The sequence below is a fragment of the Culex quinquefasciatus genome, chromosome 2 (assembly GCF_015732765.1).
Source record: "Culex quinquefasciatus strain JHB chromosome 2, VPISU_Cqui_1.0_pri_paternal, whole genome shotgun sequence".
Lineage (NCBI taxonomy): Eukaryota > Metazoa > Arthropoda > Insecta > Diptera > Culicidae > Culex > Culex quinquefasciatus.
In genome coordinates this window covers 124,330,591-124,357,364 of record NC_051862.1, presented here as the reverse complement: position 1 = coordinate 124,357,364, position 26,774 = coordinate 124,330,591, and the positions used below count along the sequence as shown (strand labels likewise).

Sequence of the window (26,774 nt, the reverse complement as noted above, 5' to 3'; positions counted from 1 at the left end):
CAAAGTTGTTTTCAATTCGAAACGTTTGCAACATTGCAACGTATTGTTGCTAAAATGTCATTAATATGTTTCTACAGCAAAACAAAACAAAAACTGGACTTAGTCAAATTTATCATGTTGCCAAATGCTACTTGGGTGTTGGTGCTGGGTTTGAATCCCGTCGGTTGCAACTTTTTTTTTGTGTTTGCAAAAATTGTACATGCAGTGTGTAATATTAAGTGTTTATTTTGACGAATGTGATGTGCAAGCATGCGATTTTACCATCGGATTTTTTGCTGTGTAGTGAGATATAAATGTCACCCCCCGTGCCTGCCACGGGGTTCAAACCAGCGACCTCTGGATTCCATTTCAGTGCGCGATCCGATTGATCCACACGGGCAGATGGAGATTGGAGATAAGGATTTAATGATTTCTTTAAAGGGCAATCTTCCTCATTTCTTGCCTAATCCGAGTCCTCTCAAATATGCAATCATCGTAAAAACTAACTTCTTTTGGCATCCACTTCCGACTAAGCCTCCCGAACGGAACGGAAATTGCACCGAAATCCAATGAAATCATTTCAGCACTGAAACTTAATATCCTTATTAATCCGGACCCCCGGAAAGGATCGCACCAGGCCAAAACCATTTAATTCCGGCCTTCTTTCTTCCACGAAAGCTCTACTAGCATTCCGTGGGAGGTTACGGTCTATTAGATGAAAGTGGATTCACCTTCGCCTCTCACTCAATAACTCCAACTTAACAGACCCGCCGATACTTACGACCCGGGTCGATCCCGTTTGGGTTCCGCAATGTGGACCGGCGTGCCGATAGTCATTAAGGTGGAATTAATTGGCAAATAAAATTGGAAATGAAGTCACTCGTTCGGCGTGTATTGCAGCCGGCTCTCGGTAGAACAAGATGGGTCGTGGCAGTACCGTGGACCCGTGGTCTATTTCATCTTTTGGGTTCCCATGATGCTGAATTCAGTGTTGAGAAAATATTGAGATTTTGAAAAGCCGATTTCATTTGAATTTGGTTCTATACTTATGTTTTCAATCGGTTGGTGATATTTTTTTTCAATCAAATTTAGAATCACTGGCAAACCACAAAGGCCGTCGCATCGTTTGCTAATGCAAGCATGATTATTCCGGGTTGGGGGCGCAGGAACCGATGATAACGGACACGAATTCCATAGCATTACCCCACAGGGCCAAACGCCAAACCATCGCTTCGTGTCACCGAAGGACCATAAAGGAGGGCAGACACACATGTGGCGTGACATTCAGACGCTGTCACTCGTGCAGTTTCGTTCTGGATGTTCATTCATTACGTTACGTGAATACATTTTGACTATTTTTGCAAATTTATAGAAACCATGATTTGAGTTCTGATCTTAACTTATTCTTCTTTAACCTGTTTCAATAATAAGAATCAATATTTTGAAAACATCACGCCATTTGTGGACAACCCCTCCTCCCAACATGTAACTACGTCCCAGCGGACAGTTATCGTTGGGATAATTTTCTATTGAGCAGGGCAGTTATGCATAAAGGAGCGACTCGTTTTGGAACATCTCCCGGTCACTTTCGACGACCGTCGGGGGACCACTTTTTTCCCGGTGTCCGTTTATCCGTCCATCTGCCGGGTGACTTTTTTCGGGGGCCGCGAAAGATAACGTCCATGTGTCTGCATGCTCAGTATGTAATGTAATGAATATTCTGGCTGATTGGTACTACGCGGCTTTATGGACGATGTAGACCATGTGGCAGACAGTCAAGGTCAAAGCTATGTGGACATTATGAAAGAGACGGTCGAATTAATCCATTAACTAGGCGGTTTTGTTTATTTTACTAAAGAAGAATTTTTGGTTGGGTAGCTTAAATCGGGAAGACAAAGAGATGATCAATCAATTTTTGCCTTCCTCACCTCACTGAGGCAAGGCTATAAAATCACTCGAAAAATGAACTTCTTAAATACGACTCCTAGATATACCTTCACGTATACCTATCGACTCAGAATCAAATTCTGAACAAATGTCTGTGGGGATGTGTGTAGACATGATTTTTTTTCCACACGATTATCTCAGAACTGGCTGAACCGATTTTGGCCGGATCCGCCTTATTCTGTTCGTTTTGGGGTCCCCTAAGACCCTATTAAATTTTATTCTGTTTAATGAAGTACTTTTAAAGTTATGCCAAGAAAAAGTTTTTTTGTAGCTACAAAAAAGGGTGATTTTTGCATAACCTCAAAGGCCGGATCTTTATGCTTACGCGCGAGAGTCGCGCAGCATGCGTAGGGATTTTGGTCCGACCACGCGGGGGATTGGCAGCCACACCCCCTTGCATGCGTATCGCCCGGTTGCCACATTGCTTAAGCAGTGTCTGCGTCTCTTCTGGAAAAATCTGTATTAATTATGTTGCTGCATCATTTTGTCTCGACAAAGATTTACACGAACTTTTTACTGAAATATATAACTCCTTTATTTTGGAGTGTTGGTAAAAAAAAGAATTGAAAATTGCTGTTCAAGTAAAATCAATAATTATAAAAAAATAAATGAAAAAAAATAAAAAAAAATCTTAAATTAGTTTGTAAATACAACCTTAAATACAACATGAATGCGAGGAAGGCACCAACCACCTTAAGGTGGATTAAGTAACGTTTTTATATGAATTTTACTTAAATTTTGTGTCCAAATTGATCTCAAATTTATGATATTTTATTAAGGTTGCACAGTATATTGTAGAAAATTGATGGACTAGTAAATCGGTTGCTAAGCAATACAGGACTTTCTAACATTAAAACGTGGTATCACAAGAAATATTCATTTTGTTGATTTAATTTTTTTTTAATTTAATGTAAGCAAAAACTCTCAGCAATCGAATGCAATCTTCAGTTTTCACGTACACAGAAAGAAAAATTATGGTAATATTCATCAGGAAATGGTGACAGATTTTGTGTAAAAAAAAAGTGTAATATTATTGGTGAATTTTCATCAGTTTCTAATGAATTTTCATCAAATTCATATTTTACAAATTTCAACCAACCAAATTTTCAACATTCCAAAATTCATCTTTTTTGTGCTGTGTTAGTGCTCGTTCGAAGATTTAAAAATGCATTTTGTAACTAAAATAAAATTGGAAATGAAGTCACTCGTTCGGCGTGTATTGCAGCTGGCCCTCGGTAGAACAAGATGGGTCGTGGTAGTACCGTGGACCCGTAGTGCATTTCATCTTTTTGGTTCCCATGATACTGAATTCAGTGTTGAGAAAATATTGAGATTTTGGAAAATCGACTTTAGACCTTAAATTCATTTGAATGTTGTTCCAAACTTATGTTTTTAATAGGTTGGTGATAATTGTTTGCTCAACATTTTCGTATTTGGCAACACTGCACAGTGCACAGTGGTTCAGGTCACAACATTAAATGAAACATGAGCAACTCTCTACCAAAACCGAATATGGAATTTCTATGTATTTTTTTATTTGGCTCAAACTTTGTGGGGGCCTTCCCTATGACCAAAGAAGCTATTTTGTGTCATTGGTTCAGTCTCCATACAATTTTGGCAGCTGTTTATACAAAAATGGTACGTAAATATTTAAACAGCTGCAACTTTTGAGTGAATTTTCTGATCAATTGTATTGTTGAAGACTATTGAGAAAAAATAGGTACACGGAAAAAAATGCCGATTTTTTATTACCTATTTTCACAAAACTCAATTTCCCAAACGACGTATTTTTTTTATTTTTGAGATTTTTTTATATGTTTAGAGGACAAAAAACCGCAATTTTTGAGCTATAGAGAAGTATGGTCAAAAAATCTGCTTTCGAGTTGAGTTGATTTTTTGAAAAAAATGTGATATCTCAGTAACTAATGGTCCAATTTTCAATGTTAAAACATGAAACATTCGTGAAATTGCCAGATGTTTTCGAAAACAATATTTTGATTTTTTTTAATCATGACTAAAATTTCAAAAGGGCGTAATATTGAATATTGTTTTCGAAAAGATCGGATAATTTCACAAATGTTTCATGTTTGAACATTGAAAATCTGATCATTAGTTGCTGAGATATCGACATTAGAAAATGTTAGGTTGTTTGGGTGAGACTTAGAAAACTTCAATTTTCATGTTTCTGTTACATTAAGCCGCTGTATCTCAGCAACCAGTGGTCCAATCTTCAATGTCTCTTGGACAATTTTATAGCAAATTTTCTGATCTTTTCAAAAATAATATATTCAGTAATGGTAACTCATGGTCACTATTTTTTTAAATCGAAAAACTGCAAATATTTCTTTAAAATCAAACTTTCGGTGGCTATATCTTTTAATTTATTTTTTATTTTTTTTTATCTTGAACATGGAGCCCTTTACCAAAAAATCTCTAATGTGCTTATCGATTGCAAATTTAATTTTACATAAAAAATTGAGGTCAACTTTTATTTTGGTAAAAAAACGATTTTTTCAAAAAATCACTATTTCTTCAAAAAATCATAGCTCGGCGGCAGATTTTATGACCATACTTCTCTGTAGCTCAAAAGTTGCGGGTTTTTGTCCCCTAAAACATATCAGAAAATTTCGAAAATCAAAAAATACGTAGTTTAGGAAATTGAGTTTTTGTGAAAAGCAATTTAGGCCGTTACAAATATTTTTCAAAGTTTTTGAAACCATGGCTCGTAATTTCAATTTTTATACTTTGGTCAGAGGTCCCCTCGACTTTGGTCAGAGTCGAGGGACATAAACTTCAAAAAATATTTGCAACGGCCTTAATAGAACAAATCGGATTTTTTTCCGTGTACCTATTTTTTGTCAATAGACCTCAACAATACCTACAACTTTGCCGAAGACACCAAATTGATCAGAAAATTCACTCAAAAGCTACAGCTGTTTGAATATGTACGTACCATTTTTGTATGGACAGCTGCCAAAATTGTATGGAGACTTGTATGGGTGAACCAATGACACAAAATAGTTTTTTTGGGCTTTCCCCCCACAAAGTTTGAGCCAAATAAAAAAACACAAATAATAAAAATGGTCGAAATCGGCCGATTTCGTAGAAAATTGCTCAAATGGTGAAGTTTTAGAGGTAGTGAATGGTGAAGAGTTGTTGCAAATAGAAATGGGCAACTTTTGGTTTCGTAGAAAATTAGGGTGGTCTACGATTAGGGTGATTTCGACAATCTCAGGGATATTTTTACGTTTTTTTTGTCTTCTAGAAAGTTATTTGACTTGCCAATCCAAGCAATATTGTCGAAGACACTAACATTTTATCTCGCAATCTACGCCTTCTACGACCAAATTTAGAGAAAGCATGTGGTTAAACCTTAAAAAAATCAGCTTTTTAACGTAGCAATTCAGGGTTAAGTTTTAGAGAAAAGTTATGTTGGGGGCACTTTTATAGCTCAAAAAAACAAACCTTTTTTATTTTTTGTCAAGTCAATTTGGACTTAAGGGTAATAATTTACAGCCATTTTAAGGTAAAAAAAATGCTATCTCGATGTCTCAAAAAGACACAGGCCAAATTTGAAGCGCTGGGTTGCATTCGAAATACATTAATTTTTTTTCCTAAATTCCAAAATGTTTCGAGGTTTTCAAGTCCATTTTTTCATGTAAGATATCTTTACCTTTTGCAGTGCGTGGCCGAATGGTTACGCTGTCCGCTTTGTAAGCGAATGATTCTGGGTTCGATTCCCATCTGGTCCAACCTTCCATCGGATGAGGAAGTAAAATGTCGGTCCTGGCCTTGGTTGTTAGGCCGTTAAGTCATTCGAGGTGTAGGAGTCGTATCCATGCCATAAGTACAAACAACCCACCAAACCAAGCCTACTCTGGTGGAATCGCTGGCGGCGGTTGGACTTGCAATCCAAAGGTCGTCAGTTCAAACACTGGGGTGGATGGTTCCTTGGAGTAGAAAGAGGTTTGGGTGCTCTCCCCATTCAAGCCTTCGGACTCCTAGGTTCGAGCAGAAACTTGCAATAGAGACCTCAAAAGACCCGGGGGTCGTTAATGTGGATGGTTTGATTTTTGATTTTGATCTTTACCTTTTATTTTGAATACATGGCTTGCCTATGACGTAAACTTGAATCGCAACAATGTGAAATTTTCAATTTCAAATTGTTATGATTTTCAATCATAACAGTTTTCCTCTTGATCCCCCTCGGATAATGATTTTCTGTATTCGTTCCTCTCTCAACTCACACACAGTTACACTTCCGGATTATTCTCCGGTTTCATTCCTGAACTCTACGGGATTCCACCCCGGTCGAGGTTAGTAACTGCTGCTTGTAGTTAATGTTCTGTCAACACTCTTATTACTACTTATTACAACTATACTTATTAGCATCAGCTTAGAGTGCATTCTACACCTGAAACATTTCTCATTCCCTCCGGCACCCAAACTGAATCGGAAATTTGATGTTTTGCACTTTTGAAAATTTGCTTCATTGTTTAGAAAATTGATATGTATTACGCACGATCATCGTATGTAAAGTTACTGAATCAGTCACCATACATTCTACAAATTGTGTTCAATTTATCCATCCATATTCCAATCATTTGACATATGAAATGTCGGCAATCAGTTCGGTCAACTAGAATATTACGGGGAAAACCTGCAACCGGAACCCTCCAAATGAATATCAAATTGGCTTATCATCAATCACAAAGTGTGTGTGTGTGATTTCTGTGCCTGTGTGCGCACTGCGCTTTCCACATCAATGGAGCTCAGTTTTGATAAATTTCGAAATTACCCCTAAATGCAGACGGGGGGGTTGCGGCTTTTCCATATCAATCAGCGTTCACGTGTTACCTTTACTGAATTCTCACTCCGTTCTATCTCTCTCTCTCTCTCCAAATTTCCAGGAAAATTTCCGCCCACGAGTTCGAGCGGGGAGGTCTGCTCAAACCCATCGTGAACACCATCGACGGGACGCCGACGTTCCTCAGCATCGGACCCCAGCACGAGGGCCCGCTCGGTGGGGGCGGCTGCGGCCAAAGTCAGCATGGGACGGCCCACGGAGGTCCCAGCGGAAGTCACCACCACCTGCACTATCGGCCGCAGCGGCTGTCGCGGAACGAGCTGCGCCAGCTGGACGAACGGGAGCTGATCTTCGAGCTGGTTGGTATTGATGCAATCGCACTCTATCTCTCTATCTCGCTGGGTGTGACATTGTCACGGTCTACGTGGTCTAATTGATTAACGGATTGGTTTTGGATGAGGACACAATGGTGGTGTCCAATCAGGGCGTTGTGGACACAGGAATTATTGATAGAGGCAAGCTCATTTCATGGAAAACAATCAGTTATTCTACTTTGATTAACAACGGCAACATTTGAAAATATTAAATTGAGATGATGATGCTAAACATTTAGAAAACTGTCGTGTTCGTGCAATCTTGTCACATTTTTCATCTTTTGACCTTTGCTGATCTCAAAAAAATAGTTCAATCCTGAGATATGTATTCTATTAAAACCGTTGAAACCCCGTGCAATGTTGATACTCTTCAAATGAAATTTGGTTCCGATCAGATCATGCTTTTTTGACACACCCTGCAATTGTTACAATTGTTGAAATCGTTGCTGTCGTACCAACTTGTCGAACGTGCATTTTTGGTCTAATTGAGTTAAGAACGCCATTTTGTGTAGCTCACATTGCCTCACCTTTTGACCTTCACAGTTCTCCAAAATTCGATTTCAATCCTGAGATATCCAATAAAAACCCAAAAAACTCCGTGCATTTTTGTCACTTTTCATACGAAAGAAGTTTCAATCTTGACTTGCTATCTTGACACACTCTGAAAATTGATGTAAGTGCGACAAAAGGCAAAGGGATTTCAGGTCAGAACGCGTTTGACACAAGTGCGAGCTCGACTAACGAAAACATTTTCAATTATAACTCGAAACTCCAGCATCCAAATTCAACCAAACTTCAGTAGAATGCACAGAATGGTCATCCAAACAAAACGTGTGCGTTTACATTGCGTGCTTTCGTTTTTGTTTATTCAAGGTCAAACAATAAAACGCGTTTTCCTCGAAACGTCAAAAAGCGACGTACGACAAGATAGCACGACAGCGTCGAAAAGGAACCTTAGTCAGAGGATGTTGTGTCTCTCTTGCATGCAAGTCTACTGAATTTCTAAATTCTAAACTGGGAGTAGAAAAAAGATATTATAATTTCACAAATTTGGAAACTTGTGATCTGTAATCACTCTAAGCTTTAAAAACAACTATAATTACAAAGCCGACCAGGTCTCAGTACCAAAAAAAACCTAATAAAAATAATTTTATGTAAAAAAAAAACGTGAATGAAGCGTCGCAATTCCACTTTTTAATCACATTTATACAATTTTATGTTTGCACGCACGAGTTCGTACGACTAAAACCAGTCAAAAGATAACAGAAACTTTCCTCAAGAAGTTCAAAATTTTGCATATTTCAAAATACTACACTCAACCTTCGGTGGTTGGTCACTTTTTTGTTTGACACTTTTTTAGTTTGTGTTGGTGTTGGTTGGTCAAAGTCAAACTAAAAAGTGACGAACTGTCACTTTTTACACGGCGCTCACGCACACTATCAAAACAAACTCCGTGTAAAAGGGGTGTCAAACTAAAAAGTGACCCCGTTCGTTTGACAACAGTTGTTGTCAAACCATCGGGGTTTGAGTGTACAAAAAAAATGGAATTCATCACGAAATTTTTCCAAAAATTCAACCTGCTGATCTGATCTGATATTTTATATACATTTTCCATGAATATATCGAAAAATGCAATATTATTTCAAAAAACATCTTAAGTTCAGCTTTTTTTATTCAAACAAATATTTGCCTGAACACTGCACAGTGGTCCAGATCGCAAAATTAACCCTCTACAACCTAACCCCGCCTCTAAATGGGCTTCGATCTGAAAAATCGCCAAAAAAATTTCACCCAATTGGCCAATGTTTTCAAAAATGTTTTTTTTTTCAGGGTTCTTTTTTGACTGTGTTTTTACTAAAATTTCCTATATTTTAAGTAAAAAGAAGTATGCAGTAATTTTTGCAGTGTCCCAGACTATGCCTTTACGCATTTTTTGAACAATTTTAAAGATAATGGTGCCATTCTATAGCAGAAAATGTAAAAAACAAGCAAAACATTGAAAAAGTGACTGTAAAACATGAAAAAATTAGATATGAGCAACTCTCTACGAAATCGGCCGATTTGGACCATTTTTATTTTTTTGTATTTTTTGATTTGGCTCAAACATTGTGGGGGCCTTCCCTATGACCAAATAAGCTATTTTGTGTCATTGGTTCACCCATACAAGTCTCCATACAATTTTGGCAGCTGTCTATACAAAAATGGTATGTGAATATTCAAACAGCTGTAACTTTTGAGTGAATTTTCTGATCAATTTGGTGTCTTGGGCAAAGTTGTAGGTATTGTTGAGGACTATTGAGAAAAAAAGGTGCAGGTGGTTATGTTACACATGACCAGTATGACAAAGAACTTAGCAGAAAAGCTTTTAAAATTAAACCATTTTGTTGAATTATGCGTCAGATAAAATCAAAACATTATTGGATTTATATTTTCGCTCAATTTCTCTTTATGCTCAATTAAAAAAACCATGATATTTCTATGGTTCGATATTTGTCCCCTAATCGGAACAATCGTGAGGTAGCGGCCTTGTGATACCCATATTGCCAAAACTCATTGGTTCAATAGATGTCTCCCCGGGAAAACTTTCCTTTAGGGCACCGGCCACTGCAGCTAATGGCCAACTTTTTCTAAATTGCCATTTTCATTACCAATATCAAAAACCATGAAAATTGATACCCATATTGCCCAAAATCGTTTAGTTCGTTAAATGTCCACCCGGGACAACCTCCCTGAGGGCACCGGCCACTCCAGGGTGTGGCCAATACTGTCAAAATGGCCATTTTCATCACCAGTATCAAAATCCAAGAAGTTTGATACCCATGTTGTCCAGTCTCGTATGGCCTTTCATCGGAACACCCCTGAGGGTTCTGGCCACTCCGGGTCTTGTGGCCAGAATATTCCAGTGCTCTCAATTATTCTGGCTAGCCTGCCTCCTCCGCTTGGTCTGCTCCTAGCTCCAGGCTAGCTGCATTTCGGCCAACTGCTTCTGGGCCTCCAGGCCATCTGCTTACAGGTCCAGGTTATTTTTTACTCCCCGACGTCCAACGATAGAATGATTTCCCAGGGTTAACCGAGCGGGGTTATATTGGCTTAGAATGGAGACGGATGCCCCGCCCCTTTGCGCCGGTTATCCCATTCCTACGTCATTCGCATTTTGATGCACTGGTGGGGATGGGAAGTCGTAAAGGCAGCATTTTTGCCAGTTTTATTCATTCCATCGTCATCGTTCGAACCAACAACATCGTAGCAGTAGCAGCAGCAGCGGAAAAAAAAACAACGACTAGAGGAAATCAAGAGCAAGCTCCGGGAAGAAGAAACACGCAAGCGTGTGCGTGAAATTGCTGCCAAAATGACGTCGAAGGAGAAAAACAAGGCCTACTTGGATGGACGCTCGAGAAGATGGCCACAAGAATCAACTTCTGCTGCCATTTAATAAAATGGCGCTTTTCAGGGCCAACGAAAAATTCACGAAAGAGTTATTGATTCAAATGATTCATGCACTGATTTTGGTGCGTTTTTAAAGCTTTTAACGCTTGGCGTTTAAATTAATTTCAATATTTCCCCCAAAATTTTCATTTAAAAAAATTGAACGAATAATAACAATTTTCGCTTGCAAGTGTCAAACGTCAAACGATCGCAGTTGGCCTTGAACAAGCAAGCGCGTGCTTTGACCCACGCAAAAAATCTTTCCGCTCTCTGATTGGCTGTTTTGTTTTGCCGTGGAGTCGTGAAGGCAGCATTTTTGCTAACGATTTTCATTCCATCGTCATCGTTCGAACCGGCAACATCGTAGCAGCAGCAGCAGCAGCGGAAAAAAACAACGCCTGGAGGAAATCAAGAGCAAGCTCCGAGAAGAAGAAACACGCCAGCGTGTGCGTGAAATTGCTGCCAAAATGACTTCGAAGGAGAAAAACAAGGCCTACTTGGATGGACGATCGAGAAGATGGCCACAAGAATCAACTTCTGCTGCAATTTAACAAAATGGCGCTTTTCAGGGCCAACGAAAAATTCACGAAAGAGTTATTGTTTCAAATCATTCATGCACTGCTTTTGGTGCTTTTGACGCTTGGCGTAGAAATTAATTTTAAAATATTTCCCCCCAAATTTTCATCAAAATAAAACCCCAGGAAAGGATCATTTCCGTGAAGGATTTAATTGGCTGCCAGAAATCCATGGCCAACGTGAGTGTTCCGGATTGACACCAAACAAAAAACCAGAAAAAGTTTTTTTCAAGTCTTACGAAATCTCACGAAAGAGTAATTCTTTTCAAATTTTAAAATTTCATTTCGCCTCATTTGAGCAATTCAATAAATAATTTATTTTCACAGCGAAAATTTTCTCAAAGAGCAGCAGACCATCATTTTGTTTTGAGTGTTGCTCTTGCAAAGCAAAAATACTCATATTGCCAAAACTCGTTAATGTTCCGTTAATGTCTCCCGGGAAAACCTTCCATAGGGGACTGGCCACCACTTTCAAAATTACCATTATCATTTCCAGTATTAAAAACCATGAGATTCGGAAAATGTCCACCCGGGACAACCTTCCTGAGGGCACCGGCCAGATTGTGAGCAATACTGTCAAAATGACCATTTAATTACCAGTACCAAAAACCAAGAAGTTTGATACCCATATTGCCCAAAATCGTATGGTTCGGTAAATGTCCTCCCGGGAGAACCTCCCTGAGGGCACCGGCCACTACAGGTTGTGGCCAATACTGTCAAAATGGCCATTTTCATTACCAGTATTGAAAACCATGAATTTTGATACCCATATTGCCCAAAATCGTATGGTTCGGTAAATGTCCTCCCGGGAGAACCTCCCTGAGGGCACCGGCCACTCTAAGTTGTGGCCAATACTGTCAAAATGGCCATTTTCATCACCAGTATCAAAATCCAAGAAGTTTGATACCCATGTTGTCCAGTCTCGTATGGCCTTCCATCGGAACACCCCAGAGGGTGCAAAATTTTTCTTCGCGAGCAGCTGACCGCCATTTTGTTTTGGGGTGCCGCTCTTGCAGAGCAAAATTCATCGCGCCATGTGCTCTCCCTCTCTCTCACACACACACGCGCAATGGCAAACGAAAACTGCGCGACCGACGCCCTCTCGCTGGGTCGAGGTTCAGACTGAACCTAGTCGATGTTGTTCGTTCAACTTGTCAATCGCAACTGAACCGTTCAGTTGCGATTGACAAGTTGAACGAACAACATCGACTAGGACGAAACGGCCGGCACGTTTGGGCGAAATCCGACGGAGAGGCCATTTCCGTGGAGGATTTGATTGGCTGCCAGAAATCCGTGGCCAACGGACCGTTTCGGATCAAAACCACCAAAAAACCCCAAAAACAAAATAGTCTTTTTCAAGACTCACGAAATCTAACGAAAGAGTTATTCTTTTCAAACTATAAAATTGCATTTCGCGCCATTTGCGCAATTTAATTAATCATTTCTTTTCACACCGAAAATTTTCATTACCGGAATTGAAAACCATGAATTTTGATACCCATATTGCCCAAAATCTTATGGTTCGGTAAATGTCCTCCCGGAAGAACCTCCCTGAGGGCACCGGCCACTCCAGGTTGTGGCTAATACTGTCAAAATGGCAATTTTTATCACCAGTACCAAAAACCAAGAAGTTTGATACCCATATTGCCCAAAATCTTATGGTTCGGTAAATGTCCTCCCCGGAGAACCTCCCTGAGGGCACCAGCCACTCCAGGTTGTGGCCAATACTGTCAAAATGGCCATTTTCATCACCAGTACCAAAATCCAAGAAATTTGATACTAGTATTGTCCAATCTCGTATGGCCTTCCATCGGAACACCCCTGAGGGTTCTGGCCACTCCGGGTCTTGTGGCCAGAATATTCCGGCTGGCCTGCCCCCGCTTGGGCTGCTCCTTGCTCCAGGCCAGCTGCTTTTCGGTCAACTGCTTCTGGGCCTCCAGGCCATCTGCTTCCAGGTCCAGGCTGTTGTTCACTCCTCGGCGTCCAGCGATAGAATGATTTTCCTGGGCTGATCGAGCGGGGTTTATATTGGCTCGAAATGGTGACGGATGCTCCGCCTCTTTGTACCGGTTATCCCAAACCTCATAATTCGCTTTTTGTTGCAACTGTGTGGAAAATTCCACGCAACAGTGCCTTGTTGCGTTGCGGACCCCTTCCCCAGTACCACGCATGCAACATTTTCGTAACGCGCGACATTTTTCGTTTTTCTGGATTGACACCTCACCAGAATAGAGCCCTTAGGATAAAGTTCTTTGTCAAAAACACCCTAAAAGCAAAAATTGGAATTTGGTTTTTTGAACCTTTTTAAAATAAACTCCAGTTTTTTTTTTATTTTGCAGTCTGCAAAAGAAATTAATCTCTCACGGCTTCCAAAAAAGACTGGATTTCTTAGGGGTCCAGACTCCCACCATGAGCATTGCTAGTAGCGAACTAGCAAGCAATTAAAAATGAAGAACAACTCTTTCGTGATAATGGTGGTTCTAAAAAGGACCATATTATTTTGTTGGTGCGCTCCACTACTTCTCCGGGTCGATCCTTGACTGGCTGCTCCGGGTGGTCCTCCAAACTGCTTCCTCCAAGTGGTCAGTACGATGTCCAGATTAAATTTATTTTATTTTACTTAAAACTCAGGCCACTTTAAGATATTGAAGCTATAGTGCGTTAGCGATGGCTACAACGTCACGAAGAAAATTACGTACATATATGATGTGCCGACGGGAGGAAAATGGGAGAAGAGAGGACATTGAATTTAGAGAGTCGCCAGCGCAGCGCATCAAGCATCTCTCTCTCACTCCCTCTGTTATCTGCCGTGGCTCATGAGTCACGATGTGCCCTCTTCCACAGCCAGAATTATTCTGAGCTTGAGCATGACCGCTGGGTCGAGGCTCCAACTTGTCAATCGCAACTGAACCTCGACCCAGCGAGAGGGCGTTGGTCATGCAGTTTTCGATTGCCATTGCGCGTGTGTGTGTGAGAGAGAGAGGGAGAGCACATGGCGCGATGAATTTTGCTCTGCAAGAGCGGCACCCCAAAACAAAATGGCGGTCAGCTGCTCGCGAAGAAAAATTTTGCTGTGAAAAGAAATGATTGATTAAATTGCGCAACTGAACCTCGACCCAGCAAGAGGGCGTCGGTCGCGCAATTATCGTTTGCTATTGCGCGTGTGTGTGTGAGAGAGAGGGAGAGCACATGGCGCGATGAATTTTGCTCTGCAAGAGCGGCACCCCAAAACAAAATGGCGGTCAGCTGCTCGCGAAGAAAAATTTTGCTGTGAAAAGAAATGATTGATTAAATTGCGCAAATGGCGCGAAATGGAAGAGTTATTCTTTTTTTATAAACTATAAAATTCCATTTCGCGCCATTTGCGCAATTTAATTATTCATTTCTTTTCACAGCGAAAATTTTCATTACCAGTATTGAAAACCATGAATTTTGATACCCATATTGCCCAAAATCTTATGGTTCGGTAAATGTCCTCTCGGGAGTACCTACCTGAGGGCACCGGCCACTCCAGGTTGTGGCCAATACTGTCAACATGGCCATTTTAATTACCAGTACCAAAAACCAAGAAGTTTGATACCCATATTGCCCAAAACCGTATGGTTTGATAAATGTCTCCCCGGGACAACCTCCCTGAGGGCACCGGCCACTGCAGGTTGTGGCCAATACTGTCAAAATGGTCATTTTAATTACCAGTACCAAAAACCAAGAAGTTTGAAACCCATATTGCCCAATACCGTATGGTTTGATAAATGTATCCCCGGGACAACCTCCCTGAGGGCACCGGCCACTCCAGGTTGTGGCCAATACTGTCCAAATGGCCATTTTCATCACCAGTATCAAAATCCAAGAAGTTTGATACCCATATTGCCCAGTCTCGTATGGCCTTCCATCGGAACACCCCTGAGGGATCTGGCCACTCCGTGTCTTGTGGCCAGAATATTCCGGCTGGCCAGCCTCCGCTTTGGCTGCTCCTTGCTCCAGGCCAGCTGCTTTTCGGCCAACTGCTTCTGGGCCTCCAGGCCATCTGCTTCCAGGTCCAGGTTGTTGTTCACTTCTCGGCGTCCAGCGATAGAATGATTTTCCTGGGCTGATCGAGCGGGGTTTATATTGGCTCGAAATGGTGACGCAACAGTGCCTTGTTGCGTCGCAGACCTCTTCCCCAGTACCAAGCATGCAACATTTTCGTAACGCGCGACATTTTTCGGTTTTCTGGATTGACACCTCACCAGAATAGAGCCCTTAGGACAAAGTTCTTTGTCAAAAATAGGTACACGGAAAAAAAATTTGCAGATTTTTTAACCAACTTTTTTCACTTAAACTCAATTTCCCAAAATACGTATTTTTTGATTTTTGAGATTTTCTGATATGTTTTAGGGGACAAAAATCCGCAACTTTTGAGCCATAGAGAAACATGGTCAAAAAATCTGCCGCCGAGTTGAAAAAATAGTGATTTTTGGAAAAAATCGAAGTTTCATGCAAAAACAAATTTGACGTTTTTTTTTTTAATGCAAAATTGAATTTGCAATCGAAAAGTACTTTACAGAATTTTTGATAAAGGGCTCCGTTTTCAAGATAAAGCCACCGAAAGTTTGATTTTAGCGAAATATTTGCAGTTTTTCGATTTTTATAAATAGTGACCATGAGTGACCATTTCTCAAAATATTTTGTATGAAGAGTTCAGAAAATTTGCTATAAAATTATCTAAGAGACATTGAAGATTGGACCTCGGGTTGCTGAGATAGAGCCGCTTTAAGAAAAAGAAACACGAAAATGAAGTTTTCTAAGTCTCACCAAAACAACCCACCATTTTCTAATGTCGATATCTAAGCAATTAATAGTCCAATTTTCAATGTTAAAACATGAAACATTCGTGAAATTTTCCAATTTTTTCGAAAAAAAATTAAAAAAAAAAAATTTGATCAAGACTATTTTTTACCATGTTGGCTCAAAAGTTGCGGATTTTTGTCCCCTAAAATATATCAAAAAATCTCGAAAATCAAAAAATACGTATTTTGGGAAATTGAGCTTTAGTGAAAAAAAGTTGATTAAAAAATCGCAAATTTTTTTTCCGTGTACCTATTTTTTTCTCAATAGTCCTCAACAATACCTACAAATTTGCCGAAGACACCAAATTGATCAGAAAATTCACTAAAAAGTTACAGCTGTTTGAATATTTACATACCATTTTTGTATGGACGGCAGCCAAAATTGTATGGAGACTTGTATGAGCGAACCATTGACACAAAATAGCTTATTGGGTCATAGGGAAGGCCCCCACAAAGTTTGATCTAAATAAAAAAATACAAATAAAATCCATTTCCGGTTTTGGTAGAGAATTGCTCATATGCAAAATGTAATGATAGAGGATTAAGTGGAAAATTGATTTTCCGAAAAATTGTGAAGTTTTGGAGCTTTGGTGTCTTGAGGAGAGTTGTTGCAAATAAAAAAGGGCAACTTTAAGTTTGGTTCAAAATTAGGGTGGTTCACGATTATGGAGATTTTAAATATCTAACAATTCAGGAATATTTTTAGGATTTTTTTGTCTTCTAGAAAGTTGTTAGGCTCGCCAATCCAAGCGATTTGTCCAATACTCCAAAATTTTATCTCACAATCTACGCCTTCTACGACTAAATTTAGAGAAAGCGTCTGAGCAAACCTTCAAAAATCAGTTTTTTAACTTAGCAATTCAGGGTTAAGTTTTAGAAAAAGTGATTTTTGGAGCACTTTTGGAGCTCTAAAAAACAAACATTTTTTATTTACAGGTCAATTTAGACTTAAGGGTCAAAAGTTACAGCTATTTAAGGCAAAAGAGATGCAAATTTAAAACTCAAATATCTCAAAAAGGCTCATGCCAAATTGTGAGCGCCAGGTTGCATTCGAAAGAGGAGATCTAGCACTATAAACGCTGAAAAAATCAGAGGTATTTTTCTTTAAAATCGAGTTATCTTCATTTGATTATGTCTAATTTTCAAGGTAAAATTGTATGGGACCACCCTAATGAAATTTTCTCCATATAATTTTGCCTGCTAAATCTGATTCTGCCCTCAGAATTGAGCTAAAGTGTCAACAAATCAACTTTTGGTCATATTTTGGGTTTCTTTGATAATTTTACAATCAATTTTAACCCTCTACAACCCAACCCCGCCTTTAGACGGGCTTCGATTTAAAAAAATCGCCAAAAATCCATTTTTCAACCAATATTGGATCTTTTTGGTCATATTTTGGGTTTCTTTGATGATTTTACAATCAATTTTAACCCTCTACAACCCAACCCCGCCTTTAGACGGGCTTCGATTTAAAAAATCGCCAAAAATCCATTTTTCAACCAATATTTGATCTTTAATAAGCATTGAAAAGAAGAACTCTTTAAATTTTAGAAAATTTATGAGTTGGAAGTTTTACTTGTTTAATGTGACTTTGCCAATGCCAAAAAATTGAAAAAGTGACTGTAAAAACATGAAAAAATTAGATAGGAAAAATGTGATGATAGGAGGTGGTAGAATAGGCCAAATACTACCAAAATGAAAGATAAACTTAACAAGATAAATGCAAATTAAAATACTAAAAATGAAACAAGAAAAACATAGAAAAGAGAAGTAAAGTTTTTCGTAGAACAAAAATTGCTCAAAACGACCTCCTGAATACGGGAAAAAATTCTCGAAAAAAAAATTTGGGCAGTAGAGGGTTAACATGTTTGAGTAAGTTTAAAAATATTTTGAGTTTTAGTGAGTTTTTGATGTGCAGTACAACAATTTTTTTCCGCAAAAAAATGTTCGTTTGAACATAGATTCTGTGAAAACTAATAATTGCAAACTGACTCTACTGCTGTATAATACATTTCCATGCTTTTTTGCATTGAGTGTTTAAACTTTTGCGTGTTATTTATTTATTTATGTATTAATTGTTTGCCACCCCCGACGCTGGACTTTGGCCAATTTTTTTCATTGCAGTCTTTTAGCCCATAAAATTGATTTTACCTTTTTTGAACGTTTTCAAAGTTGGGTTTTGGAATTTCGAGTTTTATTAGGACTAATTTTTTGCTTGCCATTGTTTAATGCAGCTAATTGTTTTCAAAACTTACATAAAACAAAAAACATAAAACAATCGGTGGATTGACTCATAATTTGCAAATGATCAAGAATCAAGATCAAGAAAACAGTTTAACTTTTAACGATTTTTCTTCTTTCCCCTCTCTCCCTCTCCAGGTAAAGGACATCTGCAACGATCTGGACGTGCGGTCGTTGTGCCACAAAATCCTACAGAACGTGTCAATTCTGCTGAACGCCGACCGGGGCTCGCTTTTCCTGGTGCAAGGCAAGAGTACCTGCGGCAGTGATAATACCAAAAAGTAAGTACCCGACCTGGCAAACATATGCTTCAACAAAGATTATCATTTCAAATTTTGTGAGGGGTTTCGGGAAATTCATTGTTATGTAGAAACGTTGACTTATCTTCGCTCGACGATTCCGTTGAAGCCTTTTCATCAGAGCTTCAATGCAAGAAGAGCTCATTCTGTACCTTCACAAATAAATAAAAAAAAATAACATCGTCATTCTATCGAAATCCATTCCAAACGAAAAGTGACATCCAGGGGAGAGGGGGGAGATGCGTGGCTTAATCGACATGTGCCGCCCACAAATGATGCCATGTTGTTGTACGACACGCATTGAACCGGAATCACTTTGGGATTTTCTGTCTGCTTTTTTTCCTCTGTCTCTCTCGCCCGCAAGTCTGCAACCCAGCATAACAATGGATGTCGTTGTCGCCATCTATCGTCGGAATAAGGCTTGGCGGCAATGCCAACATTCTGCTACCATGATTGACGAACGACACACACACAAAGAGAGAGCGGAGCACATGGGACCCGCAAAAGCCACTCCAGTTTGTGGGCTCGTTGTTGGTTTTGTAATTGTTACATTGGTCACAGACAAGTAGACAAGAAATTATTTTTATTTAGTTTTTTTGAAAAATTTAACAAAAATCGGAACAACTTTTTCAGATGTTGGAATATCTCGATTTTCTTTATCTGTGACACAAACCCTACGGTACAAGCAACATGGTCGAGTTTTTCCGGAAGTTAGGCCAAAGCCGCAGAGTTGCTGGCTGACTGGTTGAAGCTGATGTTGTGTCTGGGTCTGATGGTTGGAACGGAAAAAGGGTGACATTCGCGTGAATGCTTTTCACCAAACGAATGATCTGAAGGGAGCTGGAAATGTGTGGGGTAGATCGACACCAGCAGATGTAAATATTTTTCTCTACTTTGAAGCATTGTTATTCATTCAATTCATTCGATGAATATTGAACTCCTCAACGTAATCCTATGTCGAATCTCTCTCGAACGAGTTGTCGCGATAGGTTTGAAGCATGTTGACGTGGGAAAAAGCTAGAAGGATAACAAGGATTAAGATGGATTTTTTTTTAATCTTCTCATAACAATTTGTTCGTGAAAGATCTTCCGACCTTGTTCACCACAGGTGAAACGGAATTTTTATTTATCACTTTCAAATCACCTCAAAAATATTTTTTACTAAAATTTGAATTTAAATACCAAAAAACTTATATAATCAATTATGAACGTTTCGGAATAGATTGTATAACGCTTATTAATGCATTTTAATCAAAACAGACTTTTATATATTTTAACAAAACTTGATCGGTAAAAGACGGAAAATATATTGTTACTAATCTATTGATATTTTGCAAATTTTTGATGGTAACCGTAATGATGTATGTATAAAGGATTTTGAGAAACTTTTGATTTCAAAAATGGGACTTTCAATTTGGCTCTTTCTTTTATACAAAGAAGCTAAGCTATTTTTTTTATAAAAGTAAGTACAGAGCACGCCATGGCGGATGACAATTATTATTGAAATTGAATGTACCTAAAATGGTTTTCGTGGAAAGGTAGCTAAGGGGGTCCCTTTTCGATATCTGTGACTTAAAAAATATTTCATCTAGAGATTTTCGATTTTTTTTTTCATTTTCAGTGTTTTAAACTATTTTAATGGAGACGCACGGTTCTTTTGGTTACTTTGCGGTTGCACAAGACCTCCCAAATGCTTTTAAATGCAATGGATACTGATCAAAAGGGTCGTCCATGAAATATTTCACAACATTGGAGGCCTCAACCACCCTTGCAACCCCCTCCGCCCCCCTTTCCCTAATTTATCAAACAAACATAATAACATTATTTTTAGTATGAGGCGTCGTCCAGAAAGTATGGCACACTAAAACCACACTTTGGCACGCTGGCTCCGACCCTCCCTCTTTTGAAAAGTATGGCACGTTTTGTACCCTAATCTTGTTTTTTGTACATTTTTTTTTTTTTAATTCTGAGTACAATTTAATAGCTATGTTTTAAATTTTTGTTTATATTGAAATCACGATCGATGATTAAAGTTAGTAATGACTAAAGATTTAAGTATAAAATATCTATCATTAACAACTTTGTTTCTTAATGCCTTTATTGCCGTTTGATTTATGAGTTAAGCTTATTAAACACTTTTTTGTAAATATTCTAAGCCTGATTTTTCAAATGTTTGATATAAAAATGTTGGTTTTGTACTTAATCCATTAAAAACACAATGAACTTATTTTACAGTATGCCGAGAATTGGTTTAAGGGTGGTTGAGGCCTTAAATATTGTGAAATACTTCATGGACGACCCTTTTGAAGTAACCAAAAGTACCGTGCGTCTCCATGAATATAGTTGAAAACACTGAAAATGAAAGAAATCGACAATCCCTAGGTGAAATATTTACTACGTCCCAGATATCGAAAAGGGACTTCCATAGCTACCTTTCCACGAAAAAAAAAAACATTTTAGGTAGGGTAGAGTAGTCATCAATGAGACACGGGAAACAGTGATAAAATGGCTCTCACAAGACGTAACGTAATGATTCGAAATCCGGACACTTAGTAGCATATCATTTTTGTTATAGCTGGCAAAAAATCATGTAATAAGTTGGAAATGTAGAAATATCATCAGGATGTTGTATAAACAGTCAGTTTCAAGAAAATGCATGCAAAATATGTCTTTTCAAACAATTTTTCATCAGAATTTTAAAATTAAAATGACTTCGTGTGCTTCGAATCCCGGACACTGATAAAAGCTGATTCGAAATCCGGACACTTTTGCTTCGAATTCCGGACACTCGATTTTGCTTATGAATCGCACAAATTTGGACTGAAATGTTTGTGAATGGCATTCTTTAGGTCTCAAATAAGCTGTTAACATCAAAACAATCGATATTTTATATAAAAATTTGCTAGAATTTAAGGAAATCGAAACCATACATTTCTGCTTTGCCTTCCCGGTGCTTCGAACGCCTATGAAATATTTCAACTGAAATGTTTCGCTTTTTTTGGTAAACTTATAATTTTATTTTATTTAACTATTTTGGCATTAACTACAGCGTTCAAACAAACTTTAAATGAAAGTTGATGTTGGAATTCATTGACATTGATAATGCGAACTTATATCCAAATAATTGATAAAACAAGATGAAGTGTCCGGGTTTCGAAGCGTCCGGGAATTCGAATCATGACGTTAGTTTCAACCAATCAGGCTCATATTTGGAGGAAAGCTGTGTCTACTAGATACACGTCTGCCATAGTAGTGGCTTTGGTTATGGAAGCTCCCTTGCAAAGTTATTCATCAATGTTTGATTCTGGGGTGTAAAAGTAAATTATGGACAAAAATTACTTTCTCGCACGTAGGCTGCCATTAACACCAAAACTAACATTTCTACAAATTTCTTTCGTCATTTCACAGGGCATGAATTGGGCTACAATGTCCTTTTATTAGGTTTGACCAAAATTTGGAATACACCCAGAATCCAGGGATGTCTCATTGTTACCCACTCTTTTCGGTCCATGGGTAACAATGAGACACTTTGATTTTTCTTCATTAAACTTTTCAAAACCTGTGGAAATCTTTCAAAACATGAATTGGAAGTGATTTTTGGCATATTTATTGAGTTTGAACTTCATTTAACCAAAAATATAAAGTTATTTGATAAAATATATGGATTTTACAAAATTTTAATACGTTTTAGTATAACTTTTGTAAATTGAAGTTTCATGTTGACAAAATTGCTTAAAATGTTCAAAGCAAGTCACCTGCAATGGAACAATATAAAAACATAATGTTTTACTAGAAAAGTATTGATTTTCGTAGAGTGTCTCATTGTTCCCCAGCTGTCTCATTGTTCCTGCCAAGTGCGTCTACAATGAGACAGTTGAATAACTGTGGCTGTAGACGATAGATCGATCTCATATTTTTATTAGTGTTAGAACAAATTAAAAGAAAGAAAATTCAACAAAAAGGTCTTTAAAACGTGCTAAAGAAAAAAAAAATACAAAAATTGTTGAAGTTTAAAAACCAAAAGTGTCTCATTGATGACTACCCTACCCTACATTCAATTTCAATAATAATTGTCTTCCCCTATGGCGTGCAGAGTTGAAGTCAAAATTGATTTAGAGGTATTTGAATATTTTGCGATTTTTGGATCATTTTAAGCGCATTTTTAAAGCAACACAGATCAAGCCATATCACCACAAAACCCACCACCAAAGTAATACATTCTACTTCAGGCCATCAGCTGTGCCTCGTCATTCAAACTTGTTACTTTGCTAAACACCAGCCCATTATTACCGCACATTCGTCACTTTGGCATGTCACACGATGGCGGCGGCGTCGTCATCGTTCACGTCAGTTCCGCTGACGCACGTGTGTGTCACTTCATCTTTTTCCCCTTCTGCACAAACATGCACAATGAACACATCGCAACAGTGTGTTAGGAGTATGTGACCCTAATGAAAATTGATGATACTACCCTGCAGCTCCATCCCAGCTCTTCGAAAAAAGAACTTTGGATCCTTTCGAATCGTTCATTGTAGCGGATCAGGTGGGGGAAGGGGGTGTTGTAGAGTTTGGTGAAAAACGAGAAGGATGTGGCGCTAGAAGTGACATCCGCCAGATAACGCAGCCCACATCGTTGCAAGTGTCGCAGGACAAACCGCACAACGACAACGCAAATATGTTCAACTTACCGGGATATTTTTTTATCGTTGAGAGGGATTTGGAAAAACTATTTTTATTTAAAATATATTTTAAGAATTTGTTCCCTTGTTTTAAACATAACAATAAACTGTATTTTTGTTGTTGTTTCAATGTTATTCCTAGAAGATTAAATTTGATTCTTTTAACAGTGTTCAACCAGTGGATGTTTCAACTGTGAACACTGCTTTCGGTTTGCACGCTACAAATTAGACACGATGACCGATACTAGAAATAGGAAATCTGACCAAGCGTGGAGAAACTTCCCAGAAAATTTAATCCTAACCAGCGATGGAATAATCATCATCAAAAGAAAATCTTTGGACGTTCATCAAGAAAAAAATCCCAATGGGGCTTGGCTCTCCCCTCTCGCGCACGAAAGATCGGTAAAAGGAATCTAAAAAAATCATCATCTTGATTATTTGGCGGAACATCTTTTTCACTACTACACACTACAAGTGTAACGTCACACGTCGAAAAATGACCTGTCACATTTTGTAGGTGGGCAATGTGTGTAAACAAAGTGAAATAAATATCTTTAAGTGGTGCTGAGAAGGAAATTCACAAAATATCATCAGCAGAATGATTTTCTTGGACAAATTCGGGAGCGACTATCTTTTGCGTGATTTGCCACATCTCTCTTGCGCAGGTGAAGAAAGTTCGCAAGCGAAAATGATTTTTTTGCGTTTATTCCATCCCTGATCCTAACTGAATGTGCAAAACAGGTTCGATGGAAAGGAACAAAATATGCACTGCCCATAATAGAAAATTTGGCTATTATGCCAAATCAAGTATTCCGAGAAAAACGAGTTTTAGTGTTTGTCACAAAATCTCCGTCAAGGCAATTTCTCATTAGAGTGGCATATTAGCCGTTTGGTTTTTCGCATCGGCAGCCAAGTCTAAACACTATTTCAGCGAAATTCAAGTTCCAGGAGATGCGTTGGAACATCCTCTACCACCTGGTGCTAATATCTCGTTTTTGCCAAAAGTGGATATTAGCCGTTTTTTCAATGGTGGGCAGTGCAGAGCTCACTAAGATTGTTTGACTGAATTTGATATTTGAAAAATCGGTAAAATTTAAGTTTGTATAGTATACAGTGTATTTCCGAGACAATTTCACAATAGAAACATGCATAAAAATGTTTATTTTTATCCATTTAGGCCGTTGCAAATATATTTCAAAGTTTATGTCCCTCGGCGTCCCGTCCGTGTGGATCAATCGGACCGCGCACTGGACTCCAATCCAGAGGTCGCCGGTTTGAATCCCGCGGCGGGCGCTCTAAAATTCTTTGTGTAAATATGGGTATTCGGCGCCGTCGCTCCGTGCCATACTTTCATACACTTAGGAGCCCAGGGCGGCGAAGTCCTTGTAGATAAAAAGGAAGACACTAGTGGTTGGTACTAGCAATGGTGGCTGACAGCTATAAAGTCAACTTCGTTCGTTATGTCCCTCGGCTCTGACCAAAGTCGAGGAGGGGGGGAGGGCAAAAAAATAAAAAAATATAAATATTGAAATTACAAGCCTAGGTTTCAACATTTGGATGAAAAAAGTGTTTTAAAATGCTTTTTACAGGCGTACAGTTGCTTTCCAATCATTAGTTTTGAAAATATCGAGGTATTGACGGAATTTTTTTTCCTCAAAAAAAAAATATTTTTTTGGGACTATACATTGGTATTTGATGAAAATTTAAAATGTTTTCAAAGCAGTTCAAACATGCTAAATATGATTATAAACGCGGGAAAATGAATTTTATCTGGTTTTCAGTTGGTTAAACTTTAATTTTCATTAAAATTATGAAGTTTTTCGAAAAAATATTTGTTTGCCCCCTGATTTTTCAGGACAACTCTGAAGGGGGGGGGCGACATAAACTTTGAAAAATATTTGCAACGGCCTTAAAGCCTTTAAAAAATTAAAGTAAAAAAATATTCGAATCACATTTATTGAAAATCAAGTTCGTTTCCAAAGATACTCGATGCCACCAGAAAAATGCAGCTTCTTAATTTTGTTCAACTTTAATTTTTAAAGGATTAAAATGGATGAAAATAAACATTTTTATCCATGTTTCTATGGTGAAATTGTCTCAGAAATATGAATATGATAAAATTATCACCGGAAAATTTGATCCAAGGGGTCCCCGAGCCAAAATTTACAAACAAAAAATCACTAAAAGAAAAAGTGTCTATTTTATGTGTTTAACTGCCTTACCCAAAGCGTTCTCAGTCGTCCCAGATGTCCCCTACAAGCTGCAGGTCGAATCGAGTATCTGGATGAAATACTTTTTTATTTGTGTTTGAAAATTGTTCTATTTTTCACTAAAATGCCAATAACTTAGATTTAACCGATTGGGATGCTTCACCCTGCATTTCGTTGCATTTTTAAGCCCTTTCAGATGCATTTTCAATTTTGAAATTAAATTGAATTCTGCCTAAGTTACAGCATTTTTAAGATTTTAGACGTTTTTGAACCTTCAAACTTTGGGTCCCGATTTGCCCCACTTTCTGTTAAAACTTTTCTATTTCAAAAATGTTACCATGAGGGGTATGATTATTTCAGCAGGAGATCTTGTTTCTTATTAAATTTAACAATAGCTTGTATCGATTTTCTTCCACCATCATGAAGCTATTTATGAACCTTGATTCTCCAAAACGAGCAAACAATCGTAGAACTAATCCTCCCAAATAGGGAAAGCAACACGCGCCCCAATACGAAAATAATGAGCAAAATCATAAAGCTACAACCAAGCCATGCTTTTGCACCAAAACAGCGCAATGTTTGCCAGAGGGATTACCCACAGATTAAAATTTTGAAGGCTTCCAACGTCATTGCTCGTCCGACAAGCTTAATTAATGGATTTGATTTTTAATTTGCAAATATTCTTTGTTGTTTGCTTCTAAAAAAGAAGAAATGACGTGTTATAGGTGAACATTTTAATGTTATTTTGTATCGATTTTCATTCAAGTACAATCTTTTTCCAATTTGTTCCTCAAATTATATCAATTAGCGCGTCTCCTGCCCTCCTCTCTCGGTTGGTCGAGTTGAAAATCGCCTCTAATTAAACCTCATTCAAAAGTGCCAATTACGTCTTTCCAACTTCAGTCTGGCCAGCTTCTTCCCTGCTTGCTCCCACACTACCTTCCCCGATCGAAAACAACTCTCCACAAATAGCTTCAGAAGTTTGCCCTCGCCACAGGAAAATTGTACTGCTCATTTACAGATTGCTCAACTGAATCAATTTGAGGGCAACGCTGGACTCCACCACGCTCCGAAAGTCTTTCCTAACAAGCTCCGGCAGAGCACTAAGCTGAAGGTATAAAATGATTTTACCTCTTACGGTGCTTTGCCGGCTCGGAAAAGCAGAATACACCCGGAAGGACGGAGTAAAATTGTTGGTTTTCCAAACTGGGCAGAGTGCATCATCCTGAAAAGTGCAGGAAAATTGACCAGATAAAATGCTGGATGGAAGTATCCCTTGGTTTAACAAATAGTTGATTGGAAAGTAAATAAAAGGGTGAACAATTTTTTGAACATGCATATTTGTAAAAGCTACAGTATTAAAGAGAAAGTATAAAAAAATCCACTTTTGTTAGATTATTGAACGTTC

The 26,774-nt window shown here is 38.4% G+C and overlaps 1 protein-coding gene across 3 annotated transcripts in view; it reads left to right on the top strand.

The window, feature by feature from the left end:
• Positions 1-26,774, top strand: part of LOC6049443 (dual 3',5'-cyclic-AMP and -GMP phosphodiesterase 11) — a 157,172-nt gene that overhangs the window by 110,633 nt on the left and 19,765 nt on the right. For 2 of the 3 annotated variants that reach the window (XM_038258447.1, XM_038258448.1), the window contains exons 5-7: positions 6,180-6,242; positions 6,837-7,092; positions 18,317-18,459. In XM_038258447.1, the coding sequence (XP_038114375.1) occupies positions 6,180-6,242; positions 6,837-7,092; positions 18,317-18,459 (462 nt within the window). The remainder of the gene's footprint in view (positions 1-6,179; positions 6,243-6,836; positions 7,093-18,316; positions 18,460-26,774) is intronic. The other variant, XM_038258449.1, reaches the window with a different exon arrangement.